Source organism: Astyanax mexicanus, chromosome 1 (genome assembly GCF_023375975.1).
Source record: "Astyanax mexicanus isolate ESR-SI-001 chromosome 1, AstMex3_surface, whole genome shotgun sequence".
NCBI lineage: Eukaryota > Metazoa > Chordata > Actinopteri > Characiformes > Acestrorhamphidae > Astyanax > Astyanax mexicanus.
The window spans coordinates 81,725,016-81,740,041 of record NC_064408.1 but is presented as its reverse complement, the minus strand read 5'-3'; the positions used below and the strand labels follow the sequence as shown (position 1 = coordinate 81,740,041).

General features: G+C 36.4%; 1 protein-coding gene across 3 annotated transcripts in view; it reads left to right on the top strand.

Moving 5' to 3' along the window:
• The window catches only part of tbc1d32 (TBC1 domain family, member 32), a 66,496-nt gene extending 51,959 nt beyond the window's left edge, over positions 1-14,537 (top strand). For 2 of the 3 annotated variants that reach the window (XM_022661980.2, XM_049484324.1), the window contains 2 exons: positions 2,986-3,174; positions 13,189-14,537. In XM_022661980.2, coding sequence (XP_022517701.2) covers positions 2,986-3,174; positions 13,189-13,308 — 309 coding nt within the window. In that variant the 3' untranslated portion in view covers positions 13,309-14,537. The remainder of the gene's footprint in view (positions 1-2,985; positions 3,175-13,188) is intronic. The other variant, XR_007440972.1, reaches the window with a different exon arrangement.
• The last annotated feature ends 489 nt before the right edge of the window (positions 14,538-15,026 follow it).

Below are 15,026 nucleotides of genomic sequence, written 5' to 3'. Positions count from 1 at the left end.
CGACAGCACTACACTGAGGAACCCTGATTTTTTTACACAGTAAACGAAGAAAGAGCTAGCGCAGTTAGAGGATAATGCTAACCCTGATTCAGCAATGCTAGCCGGGGTTAGCAGCAGGCTACAGGCAGAAAATACTCACCTCTGAACGGGGAAAAAGCGGTTAGCAGCTAATGCTAATGCTACTCCAGCCCCGGTGCTGGAGAATTAAACTGACACGCTGCACTTTAGTGGAGTGGCTTTACTCTCCTTACAACCTGCCTGGTAAATTTATACATAAGGCTCACTTACTATTCTTGGGAAAATGTAAGGATTTTAAGTGCGCCTTATAGTGCGAAAAATACGGTAAATTATAATAACACAATAACAACAATAATAACACAACAGGAATGAAGCTTGGTAGGTAGCTGTGCCAGACTGTTATGGAGTGATTCAGAATGGCAGTGGGACGAATGGCATTTTTGCCTTAGGTAAGATGGCCAACAAATCTGTGTGTGGAGGCACTGTGATCAGCCCCAAGATCAACAGTTTTTGTCATGAATCACAAATCCAGAGAGCAAGGTGTCATGCCGTAGGGTTCAATTCCATACGATATCAGTTCGCCTTTGGTCTTCTTTACAGGCACTCAATGCTCTGTTAATGAGCTGAATCCACACTCCTATTTGCTGTTCTACTACTTATCTACTTGTCCACATACTGCTGCCATTGCAAGAGCTTGTCTTGAAGACACAGATACTATGTCATGGCCAGCCACATTGCCAGACCTATCCCTGATTAAAAATGTGTGGAATGCTGCTGAATGCGCTATGAACACTCCACTCTCTAAGACAGAAGAATTTTCATATTTACAGCTTTCACTCATATGTGATTCAAAACTGGACCTTTTACCTCTACAATAAAGGGCGGTAACTGATTCTTTACGAAATGTAAAAGTACATTTGATTAACAAATCAGTTGAGCAAAACAGGCCAATACTCTCAGTGGTTGACAACAGTTGATAATTAAAGGCTGCATAATCTTTAAGACAGATTTTTTGATCAAGTACTTACGTTTAGTAAAGTCATACTGTGACATCAGTGACATCAGTTTGCAGCCAGCTGTAAATGTGACAATTCCTTTGTCTTAGAAAGCTGCTGGCCAGCTTTGACTGATTCAAAACTAAACCTAGAAACCTGCAGCAGCGAGTACATCACTGAATATGAGAGAGAAGTGATCTGAAATTGAGTTTCACCTCCATCAGAGGAGGGCAGCTGTGTCTGAGTGCTGTGAGTCTCCCTCAGATTCCAGATGAAGCAGAACAAGAAACTCGGGAAGACATTCAGAAACTGCAGTGACTGCCTGCTGGAGTGACTCAGAAACAAGCATAATAAGCATAATAATTAATCGACTCTGAGAGAGAGAGAGAGAGAGAGAGAGAGAGAGAAGACTAATATGACCTGGCATTCTGTTCAGCCTCAGAATCAAGAGAGGATCAAAGTGAATGCTGTATGTTTGGGATCGTAAGATGTAATTGCTTTGTTGTATAATGCATCTCCAGTTTTTGCATTAGCCATGCCTTATTCATGCTTAATTGAACTCGTCCTGCAGTGCGTTTTTGATTGGGCTTTGTTTTGCTATTAATTACAGAGCTGCAATTAGACTCAGTATTGACTGCAGTCAGCCAGTGATGTCTACAGAACTTCACAACTCTCTCTGAACTAGTGTCTAGTAGTCATCTAGTATTGATTAGATTTAAAAATTCATAGAGCAGCTAACTTTCTGAGCTTTACTGTATGTGCTCATTCTATTTCTTTCTTGAAATCTACAGAAGTAAAAAAAAAAAAGTTTTTTTATGGCATGGTTATATTAAGTAGCCGAGGCATAATCACAGCATATAAAATAGTAATGTTTTTGTCTATAAATACAGATTACAAAATTAAGACATATCTGTATTTTAGTAATTGTAATAAAAATAGATGCAGTTTCAATATGCTGATTTCTTTTAAACGTTTTAATTTTATTTTGTCTTAAACCACCATCTTGAGTGCATGAATACATTATTAGGAAATTGATGGATGGATTGATTGATTGATTAAACAAATCTATATTCTACACAGTTTGTGCATGCATGCTCTGCATATATTGTGGTGACCTCAGCAAAAGAGGAATCATTAATTTTTTTTTTATTATAGTGAAAACGTGGTACCATTCATAAATGAGTGTATTTGGATACGTATTTAAATACATTTGTATACAAAATCCAAGTTTACCTTTTAAATTCCTATTGTCATTTAGAGCATTTATTTGCAGAAATTAAGAAATGGTTACAAAAACAAAAAAGATGCAGAGCTTTCAGACCTCAAATAGTGCAAAGAAAACAAGTTCATAATTATTATAAAGTTTAAAAAGTTTAAAAATCAATATTTGGTGGAATAACCCTGGTTTTTAAATCATAGTTTTTATGCATCTTGGCATGTTCTCCTCCACCAGTCTTACATACTGCTTTTGGATAACTTTATGCCTTTACTCCTGGTGCAAAAATGCAAGCAGTTCAGCTTGGTTTGATGGCTTGTGATCATCCATCTTTCTCTTTATTATATTCCAGAGGTTGAAACTCATCGTTTTTAAGTGGTCTTTTATTTTTTTCCAGAGCTGTATATATTTTTTGTACAAGAAAAAAACAAACAGCATTTATAATAAAGGATACATAAAGTTCTACTATAAAAAACTTTGAAATAATATAGATAATAAGAAACGTTGCAATTGCTCTTTTAAACAGTATTCTTTCTCTGATACAATTAAACATGTACAGGAATCTTCAGACGAAAGTGTAAAACTGCAAAAAATGAGGGGATTGGCGTCAAAAACAGTCAAAAGTCGAACTTGCTCTTTCTGTATAAATAAACTGAAATTCTAAAGACAGTTTAAATAAGAATTCAGTCTTTTCTTTTCATTTTTAACCATCAACCACATTTTCATTATGTCATTTTCTGTCTCTTGCTTGTGCAGATGTGTATTCAGTGGCTCAGTCAGTGTTTCTGGAACTACTTGGACTGGCCTGAGATCTGTCAATATTTGGCCACATGTATCATCTTGGGACCAGACTACCAGGTGTATATGTGCATCGCTGTGTTAAAGCACCTGCAGCAGGACATCCTCCAGCACACACAGACGCAGGACCTCCAGGTCTTCCTTAAGGTGAGGTGTTCTATACAGCACTGCCGACATAAAACAAAGTCAAATAGCATGTAAAAAACGAACATTGTGGTTCCATTTCCATTCTATAGAAATTAAGCAATAATTGTTAACAGTTTTGCCAAATTTGCAACCAGAGTCTGCACAGTAAAGACCAGTGGCAGAACCAGATGTTGTAGCCTTCATTGACCTTACACTTTGTCCAGTACGTGTAATGTTTTAACAGTAATAACTACAACTACAACGACAACTCAGCTGCAGCATTAACCTCAGGTTTTCTTCAACCAAGCATGTCAGTCACATTATTTTTAAGTGTATACAGTTAGCCTAATGAAAAGTACAGCCCTGAATCATTTTAAAGCTTGCTCCAAAGCGTGTCAAGTTGTGTGTCAACTTCTTATAATATACTGGTATCTGTAAGCATTGACATGCCATTCTTGTGTACTACTTAAATATGCAACAGCTACCAAGTGTCAAACATTCAAGGTAAAAAGAGAGTGGTGCTTTTACACCCGTGCCTGAAAAGTGCCTGAAAGCATTGTGATGATTTGTTCATATCCAAGAATTCCAAATGTATCTATCTCTGTCTTTAATCTAAGTTAAAGAGTGAAACGGAAATGACTTACCAGAATTGCTTTTGCTGTCACTCTGAAGTTGAATGCAGAAGAAGACTCAAAGTTAATCCATCCAGGATGACTCGGATGAAACGAGAATAAAACTAAAATAAAGCCAGCCTTTGTTCTAGAAATTGAAAAAAAAAAAAAAAAAAAAAAAAAAACGCCTGTCAGTGTACAATACTTTCAGCTCTCTCAGCGCTGTTTATGCGGGGAGTTCAAAGACTCCCACAGAACTATTTTAAGGCTTTATTTTCTTTTTATCATTAACAGCATTTTAATGTCCTTTAATGTTTAATGATTCGCTTTTCACTGGGCTGAAATATTTAATTTAAAAACAACAGCAAGTCTTTTCTATTTGATGCCCTCGCCCTTGCTGTTTTATATTGGAGCCATAGGGGTTTATTAATCTAAAGGGAAAACAGCTGTATGTTTCATTTTCTGCAGTAATAGCCTTTTTTTCTATTACTTTCTTTGTTGGTTGTGATAATTGTCTTGATGCTTTAAAGCAATAACTGACAGAGCAAACAAATTCAAATTGCCCGATTGTTTGGAATAAATTCAGCCTATTTTCATTTCAGTCAGGTCTTGGTTGGATAGAACTGCAGTTAATTAGGCGTAACCCTTAGGAATTGTTAAGATATTTCTTGTTATTACTTTATTCTGGCTTAATAGGAATTGTACAGAACAAAGCATAAGACATATAGGCACTACTCAAGTGAGAGAGAGAGAGCAAATTTAACCAAATCATCCTGATGGTGGCGCTACAGCAAAGCCATAAGCACTTTGGTCCATATCTACCACACTGCATGACATGGTGACAAATTTCCTTTTTTTGTCCATTTATTTCTTATTTCATGCCCTACAAAAAAGTTTCAAGGGCAACACTTCACAAGCATGTACCCGAGGGATCTTCTAGGCAATGTTCAAAGGTTGGCGCATCTGCAATATTCGGAGGAGCTATATCATTCACATAACTACGTCTTGGCAACTGCTTGTCTGATCAAGATGAAATCTGGCATGCTGCCACTTTCCTCAGTGATTTTGTTAAAATGACTTGACATTTCGACCAGCATGATCTGCTTTCAGCTGCCATAGGTATATGTATAGAATAGTTAAATCACCATGATATTAAGTGTGTGTGTCCAGAAATGAGCTCTCTCTACTACCTTTTGAACTTTGAGAGAGTATAAGCTCAGTTTAAATTCTTACGCCAAAAACGCTTTAATCAGTAGTTATGAAACTTCTCAAAAGTGTCTTTTATGTAACATTCAATCTTTGGTGCCACTGCAGTACTGTGATAACATTCTAATAAAAGTTCCCCAGTCACTTGTGTAAAACTTGGCGTACTGCATCGTTGTCTGTACATGTGAGTTTGTGATTACAACTTCATAATTCTGTTTATATGACCACCCTTGGCCTTACAGCAGTATATATATGGTATAGAAAGCAGGTATAGAAAAGTTCATCATGAAGAGCATTCTGATTGGAGAAGTCCTGGACTGGGCAAAAACAAATCAACACATATTGTTATAACACTTAAATGTCAAAAAATCATTGTCTTTAATACTGTAGAGATCGTTAAAAAATAACACTTTTATTATCTATCATATTTTAATAAACAAGCTACAGTTTACAAAAAGTACAAAACTGTACAAACCATCTTATATAAACCTTTATAATCTTTTGTTGCATTTTAAATCTCTGTTTTTTTGCAAATCTGTGTATTCTTTATATTGCATGAACAGGTTACACAACAAAGAGCGTAAAACATATATTTTTTTAATTGGTAGCGGTAAAAATTATTGTTAAATGGTTAAGTAACATCTCCACTAATTAATAATTAACACTAGTTAAGACAATATTAAACATTGCTAATTTTTTAAAAGTGTTTTTAAGATTTAAGAGTTGTAAACAATAATGAATTCAGACATTAGTTAAAAATGTTACAATGATAAATAATGTCTTAACTAGTGTCAATTAATAATTAGTTGAGATTTTGTAAATACTGTTAATTTATGTACCCTTAGAGCAAACATTTTACACTATTTTATTGTTTATATTGTTTATTGGTAAATAAAAGTTTCTAGAGGTCTCAAAATGAATTTGTATCATAAGTAATATACTTTGCTTTAATGGTTAGCATTGGCTGTACATTTGAAATACACTAATGAGACTATAGAAGAACTTGTAAATGAAGGTACATTGGGGACAGAATGTCTGAAAGTCAGGAAAGTAAGTAAACATATTATACATCATATTTATGTTAAACTGTGCCTCTTATGTTAAACTTTCAGCCTCTGCAGCTAATTAGCTTGGTGTAGCATGGCAGTGTCCAGTCTCAATGATACATGCCTCATTATAAACAACACTGTTTATTAAATGAGTTTTCCCTTTTGGCGTGGTTGCTGTCAGTGCGCTGAAGTATTATAGTCGTGACTTACCTACTTTATTATTGTTTAAAACAGAGATGACTGTCACTCACCAATGCAGAGCAAAAACATGCAGGCAGAGATTTTATGAGCTCTAAAATCTAACCCTCTAGACCTCTGGACAGAATGTGTGTGGGCCAGAGCCACTGCTAACAGGTTTATACTATGGGAGTTTTATAGTTTTCCTGGATAGTTGTTACAGATCCAGATATAGACTGTGAATCTCTGCAAAATATATATACAGTCATTTTTAACAGTAATAGACAGTGGTTGACTTATAGGTTGCTGGGCAAGGTTTAACAATTCATATCTCCAAAACAGACTCACGGATTGGAGGAACAGAATGGAATACACAGCCTGGAATCAGATGCATACAGTTTCACATTGCTGGCTTTAATAATCTGAAAATAATGCATATTACACCTGCAACCATATTTATAATATATATAGCAAATGCACTGTGTGCCCCGGCGGTATCTAGGCACCCAGTCTAGATAGGGAATGTAACTACTTTAAGGTGCACTCCCTGCTGACAACAGTATTCAGTTACACACACACACACACGCACACACACACACACGCACACACAAACTTGTAGGAAAGCACTGTTGATAGAATGAGCTCTGGAGCTGCTGCACATGAGGGTATACATAGGGTAATAAAGCTCCTCCTGCCCCCAGCGTTGGGGTTCTAAGCAGTAAAACTGTTTGTCCTTGAGTGGGTGATCTCCATCCAATACCTCTGGGATACGTTTGAGTGTCATTTCTAGTCCAGAACTAATCATCCTGACCTAACTAATAGTATTGTGGCTGAATGCAAGACAGTATTTTTCGCACTATAAGGCGCACTTAAAATCCTTTAAATTTCACAAAATTCGTCAGTGCAATTTATAATTCGATGTACTTTATGTATGAATGTTACCAGTCAGTTTGTAAGGCGCAGTAAAGTCACTCCTCTAAGGGCAAGTGTTATACAGGAGTTTTAGTTTAGCCTGAGGCAGCAAGACTGGAGCAGTATTAGCATTAACCACTAACTGCACTGAGCGCTAGCTTTTTCGCCGTTTAGAGGTGAGTATTATTGACCTGTATCCTTCTGCTAACCCCCGCTAGCACTGCTGGAGCAGTATTAGCATTAGCCTCTAACTGCGCTAGCTCTTTTGCCGTTCCGAGTTGAGTATAATTGGACTGTAGCCTGCGCATTTACTGTCAAAACAAGCTACGTGAGACAAACTGCTAGCTAATATCTCTCTGCCAGAACACTCAGGGTTCCTCAGTGTATCGCTGTTGGGCGGAAATCTGAAAATCTAACCTTACTGTAAATAAACAGAAGTGCTTTACTCATCCAAATAAACAGTTGTCAGGAGAGAAATCTGTGTAGATTAACATCCAGCGCTTAAAAAAAAATGTTTTTTTTAAGAATTACAGTTTTGTTTACCCAGTGGCAAGACCTGCTAAATTAGAAGGAAAACATGGCGACACACCTTTTCCTGACTAGTGTCAAATAATGCGCCTTATAATCCAGTGTGTCTCATGTATGTAAATAGATCAGAAAATAGACATTTTTTTGATAGTGCACCTTATAAGCTGGTGGACCTAATAGTGTGAAAAATGCAGTAGATTCTCACAACAATGTTCTACCATACAGTGTGAAATGTTTCCAGAAGAGCAGCAGAGAGATCAATTTACCTATTAATGTTTTGAATATCTAGCAATGTTTTGGATCACAGTGCTATTTAGAAAGAAAAGACAAGGAGCAATGAATGATTAAAAATTAGCCTGATATGGGTAATAATATTTATTGAGCTTCACATACAGCAGTGATGTGTACTACATGTGTAATGCAACATGCCAGACATTTCCCTCCACTTTTCTCATGCCCAGTCAGGTCTGGCTGAAGAAAATAATCTGTGACATAGGCCTATGTTTTTAATGCTATTTTTATTTTATAAAATTTTATATAAGCAATGGCATGAAATCACAATATTGCAAAATAACAAATTATACTGTGATTGTAAAAAAGAAAGTTGTGAATCACAAAGCACTGGCTCTTCATTTGAGCCTCCTCCACTTGTCTCGCATTACACTCGACCTGCAGCACTGTGTGTAGCCTACTAATAGACCAACAAAATGGAGCCTTCTGCAGTGAGAAGAAAAATTACAACAGGTGATCCTGATCCCTGAACCGAATAGTATGGGTGACTGGTTAAGGGACTTGGTTAGGGACTTGTGAAATAAGTGAAACTATCAGGCCAGGCAGCACACTTATCAAAGAGTTCTACAAATGGTAGAGACCAGTTTAGCACAGTTTACCTCACACTAGCACAAGTCAGTGTAGGACATATACAAAGAGCTACGAAGGAAACTGGAGACTCAGGGTGAGCTTTCTGAGCTTTCTGATCATGGAGAACTAAGTAAAAATAAATAAATATACCTCTTAAACTAGGTTTGTCTCTGGGTTTATAGACTGAAGAGACACTGCCAACCTTTTTCCTGACTTTCAGAGAATATCTTGTGCTGCACTAGAAGTTCTTTTCCTATTTTCTGGTCCTATGATTTCTGGAGTACATGTACATGTCCGAAGCTTGCTCCTGCCTGTGGAGGAAGATGCAGACTGACAGTGTGCACTACAGGCTTCACACTGCCAAGACCAGTGGAGACCCTGACTTTGCAGATTGGGAGAACCAAGATGATGATAAAGGACCAAATGAGGATGAAGTGACCATGTACATCTCACAGAGGCATGTCATTGAGGACGATAGATACCTTCTGGCTTTCAGATTGGTGTACTCAAAACTGGCTGAGTTGGAAAGATCTGTCCTCGGCATCCCAGCAAGTGCGTATTTAGCGTAGCTGGCCGAAAAATAGAGCAGAGGAAGACTGCTCTGAAATCAGCAACCATGGGTGCAATCTTGTTCTTGCACGAAAACATGTAAAACCATGTAAGTAGGCTATATAGCTTTGTGGTTAATGTGCCGTTATATTGTTTTATTGGTGGCACTTATTATACAGCATGCAGTACCTACTGTAGTTTACTCTTGGTAGAGCAAATTTACTTTTTTTATGTTCATACAGGCCGAAGACTGCTATTAGGCCTGACTGCAACGGGCCCAGTGTCAACCTGTCCAGGAATTCTTTAGGTTGCTAAACATTGCCTTGACTTATTTTTTAACCTAAATGCTTAATTTGTGTGTGCAATAGTGTTATGCATTTACAGCATCCTACAGACTATATATTAATTTGTTTTGATTAGACTACAGTTTGTTTATAGGCCTTTATTATTTAAAGAATTTATTGGTTTATTTTACATGTAAGTTATTGTTTGCTTTTTGCACAACAATAACTATAATTCATTTAATATAAAAATGTTAGTGTATCGGAAAGTATTTTAGATGATTAAACCTTGTTAAATTATATAAGTGTACAGGAAAGTCATTCAGACATCATTTCTGTAGCTTTTTTTACCATGTTTAGGCCTTCGAATCATTGTTCGCATCGTTCAAGTTTTAATCAATTGGAGTTTCATTCTTTATAAACAGTTTTCTTAATAAATAGGTCTATATATCTTCTGTGTTGCACTGTTCATTAACATCATTCTGAATGGATTTCAGTCTTTTAAACAACTCTGAAATGTAGTTAAATGGTCAGCTTTTTACCCTAAAGTATCAGGCTCTGACTCATAATGACAGTTCACGGGGTGGACCAGCTCGGGCTCGGACAGATTGTGCACAGTCTCAGGTAGAACTAAGCTGCATTGTTGGACCCGATGTTAGCTCTAACATGGAGTTGTAGAGGTTCCTAATCATTTCCTGCAATGATCCTTCCCATGCAGCTCAAATATTCATACGGTTCCTGCTGATTTTGCGGTCGGGGTGCAGTGTTTAGAGCATGTCCAGTAGCACCCCACACATTTGCAACTTGGGATAGGTTTGGTTGTGTCTTCAAGGTGAGCTCTTGAGGTGGCAGCAGTATGTGGACGAGCATTGTCCTGTTAAAATAGCGCACCAGAATATGGGTTTAGAAATGATAATGCCGCTGGTTGCAGAAACTTATTCATTTTACATTGGACAGTCCCAGTGCCTGTAATGAAGAATGAAGGTGATCTGGCCGTATCTGAAATTGCATCCTACTTTATAACACCAGGCCTTCTGGACATGTGATGCATGACTACAAAGTGTTGATCTTTGCCGTGACCACAGTCAATCCACAAACAGATTTGTTGGTCATCTCTAGGGGGAAAAAAAGTGAGATACATCCTGTAGATGACCAACTTCCAACACAACATGACTACCAACCAAGTTTTGCTCTTGACAACTGATTCTTTCTCAATGAAAACATTTTTAAACCTATTGTATAAACCAATACTCTAACTGATGCTGTTGTATTGGTTTTTCAAAATTAATCATATCATTTTTGTAAGAAGTTTAGGCAGCTTTATTAGACTTAAATAATAATTATTACTTACATTACACACATTACTTGCTTGGATTTTGCTGATTCATATGGCATAATTAGCTGGCTAATTTTGTATATCATTTCCAAATAGACTAATTGCCCTGCTTGCTGTGGTCTGCAGTTCTGACCACAGTTTGCTTACGCTGCAGTCATATTTTATTTAATATACCAGCCTGTAAAGATTTATTTGTCCTTTCTCTCATTTCCATATTCTGTTGTGTCCTTTTGTAACTTGAGGAGTAATTTTAGGGCATTACATTCATGTGCTGACTCAAAGAAAACAATATTAAATTATTTTTTTCGGTCTTAACCAAGCAGCTTTATACCAAGTGAAATATCAGTGTCCATTGAGAGAACACATGAACACATAGATTATGCTCTCACAGAGAAGTTGTATCTCCAAACATAATCTTTACGGAATTAATGGAAGCTTGTCTGCTGGGTTTAGCTTGTGTAATGCCACAGAAGGATTTATGCTTTCAGAGAATATTTGTGGGATAAAATGTAGAGACCAGAATTGGTGGAGACAAAAAAAATAAAGTGCTTTTCTTGACTTTTTTTTTTGTGCATTTTATTTACAATTTAGTTAAAATGCATTTTTTACTGTTTTAATTCAATGTTACATTCGTTAAGGATAAAGATCTGACTCAATGTTGCTTATTTTGTTTATTTGAGTAAGCTTTATTTAGTAAATCAATCATCAGTCATTTAAGGTATACTCACACTAGGCAATTCTTGAATAGCTCGGCTCAGTTTACTAGTTTGATTGCTCTGAATCGTGCCCAGTTCACAACCGATTGAAGAGGTGGGCCAGAGCACGGTTCATTTGGACTAGAGCACGGTACGCATGCAGTGTGAATGCTATTTGTGCCAAATCACGGTACAAAATGACGTCAGTGATGTTCCTGTAAAACAAACATGGCGATGTTGTACCAAATTCGGCACCCCCGCCAGGAAAAGCACCCCCTCTCTGAAGCACATGCTATGTTGTTAAATATGTAACCGTGACTTTTATAATCGTGACTTTTAGCACATATTTCTTAGAAGAGGGTGCTTTTCATGGCCGGGGAGATGAATTCAGCACAACGCCATCAAGCCCACTGAGCAGTGAGTGACGTAAGCGTACTCGGGCATGGATTGTTTGAATGCAGTGTGAGTGCACGCCAGCTGGGGAGTGGAAAGGTACAGAACCGTGCTCCAGTGTGAGTTTAGTGTGAGTACACCCTTAGATGAGTTGAATCATCATTAAAATATATACGTAACCTTGACTTACGTTTATGCTGGGACTTTTTAAACTTTTTTTCTGTGCCATTATGCATATTTGTAACTAATGTTTGTAATTCTGCAAAAATTTAGCATTATTTATCTTTGCTAGAAAAGTACAATAGTACAATAACGTCTGACCCTATGAGGTTATTTTAAAGGGACAATTGCCAGATGTTTTTTATTAGGAAAATAGCAATCAAGTGTGAGTTTAGCAGGCTAAACCATGTTTTAGGAACATAAAACTGGGTGTACACTACACAGAATTTAGAAGTGCACCATGCTGTAAAAAATTAAAGACTTCTGAGAGCTTCAGAAAAAGTGTTATTAAAACTCACCAGGCTGGAAAAAAGTTACAAAACCATTTCCTTTAATCCACTGTGAGGCAGAAGATAAACAAATAAAGGATTTCCAGTACCACTGTTACTCTTCAAAAAAGTGGTCATTCAGCAGAAAATGGCTTTAAGTCACCTATGGACCTTCAGGATTGACTTGCATTTAGTAAAGTAAATGTTCTTTACTCTGTCTACCATTCTGAAAATGCAAACCAGAACACTGTATGTGTTGTTGTTGTTGTTTTTTTGTTCTTTTGTTTTATAAAATGTAGTATGTTTGTTATTTTCTTTGATAAACCTAATCTTAGCCAACTGTTAAGCATGGTGGTGGCAGTGGTATAATATGGGATGCTGTGTTGCCTCAGGTTGAATATGACTTGATGGATGATGGATCTATGAATTACTGATTGTATCTTCCAATTCTCAAATAAATTACAGAATATCTGTAATTGGGCCATGCAGCAAGATAATGACCCTAAACTCAAAAGTAAGTCTTAAAGGAAATTTTCAAAACATAAAAGAATTCTATATTTTGGAATGACCGAGACGAGGCAGTCTACAAATTGCTCTTTCCTAAATCACTTAGTTTCATGTTCCTGATTGTGTATTCTTTTGTATGAAGAATAGTGTTTTAAACTGGCAAAGAAAATTCACTCATTTGCATCAAAATGATTTTCAGAAAGTGTCTACAAATGTTTAAAGAAATGTATACTAATACTGGTATTTTTGGCAACCTGAATGGCTGATTACTGTATATACAGCTTTTAATAAATCAGAGAATATGCTCAATCTCTTTTCTGAGCTCAGACCTCTATATATTATATGTGGTCTGTTTTATTTTTTAATTTTATTTACAAAATTTCAACGGCTATTTTAACCCACATTTACTGATCATGGCTTTCTGCCTCTTTTCCTCTTGCAGGAGGAACCCATCCGTGGCTTCAGAGTGAGCGATTATCTGGAGTATATGGAGAGCCTGGAGCACAGTTACAGGGGCATGGTGCTTGCGGACATGAGGAGCATCTTACAGAAGAACACCTAGCATTTCTGAGAGCTCTAAGAGCCTAACACTACATTCACCTTTGTAAAATTGCTCAGGGTAATGGCATTAACCAAGTACTGTAAACAAAAGAGATATCAAAATCAGTGTTTTACTGATTAAGTATAGCAATTTTCCAAAACATATTAATCTTAGTCCTGTTCCTAAGAGAAAAGAATGTTCAGTAGTTATTCATAAAGGTTTAACAATAATTCAGTGTCCAGTATCCTGAAAGGCAGCTTGGTTTGTAGAGTTGCAGCAATATGGGAATGCTGAACTGTGTTTTTTTTTCTCTACATATCTGTGGATGCAGATGCATGGACTTGATAAACTTAGTATACATACCTAAATGTATTCACTTCAAAAAATGTTAAAATGGCGGCTACATGCACCTGGATTTGCATTGCTTTCTAAAAGGAATTGTACTTTGCCAAATGAAATTATTTTAAACATAATCACATTATTTCATCTTTCTCATTTAGAAATGTATTCCTTGATGTTTTTACTGTTAAATTACTTGTGTTTAGTGAAAGTGTCAAATTCTTTTGGTAGATAACTATGACAATCATTTTTATTATAAAAAGGGTAATTATCTACCAGTAGAATTAGACATAAAATAAATAATAATAAAAAAGGAGGGAGGAATCATAATCCTATAATATCCTTACAACATAATTAAATTTTGCTTGCTAATTTATAATTTATGCATTGCTGAAAAATTAAAAAAAAAAAATAAATAAATAAATAAATAAACCAACCTAACCTGAATACATACAATCAAATGTTACATAATCAAATACATAATCATACATAATAATACATAATCAAATATTAGTTTAAAAATATTGGTCATATCTGTTAAATGCAGAGAAATGTCTATTTTGTTATATCTCTGCAGATACTGAAATGATACTGATATCATTCTGCATCTTTCATCTGCAGAATTAATGTTTTTCTTTTTCTTTTCTAAGGTACAAAAGACACATCCTGTGTTCTACACAGAAATATAAGACAAGACGCACAACATGCTGTGTGGAGCGTGACAGTATTTATATTGAAGTGTGTGTGTGTTGGTGTGTGCTATTTTAGATAGACAGGTGAATGCTCTTTTATAACATGCCCTGTACAGTTCTTTCTTGTTTTAAATATCATGTATATATTCATTCTGTTTCACCTCAGTGAACCCAGTTGTGAAGTTGCATCTCTGTGAGTAAACAGTGACTTGTATTTAAGCTGTGCTCAGCCTTTTCTGCTTCCCACTGCAGCACTGATCTCTTTCCAGGCTTTTCCAGGTCATAGTATAGTAGCTGGAAAATTGAGGTCAGGCTTCAGTGATCATGGGTCTCCAACCTATTGCTTGTGTTGTGTTGAAACTGCATAAAACATTAAGATGTATTACTAATTATAATACAAACAAATTAAGTGGCAACATGCTTTAAAAGAACAATCAGTATTAAATCGAGATCGAGACACAGTGGCTAGAGATAATGTGTCTTAGTCTGTAGCTAATTACTGAATATATACATTTAGTGTCCAAAATGCTTGTCTCTACTACGCTAGTGGTGGTGTTTAATTACCCAGCTGTGGTTAGCAACTTCACTGAAGGTCAGTGATTACCTGTTCAACAGAACAATAGCCAGCTCACCTGTTTCTATTACTGCAGCACACTGTTTCCATCCTGTTGTCTATACCTGGGATCCCGGGGTGTGGAAATGAGACTG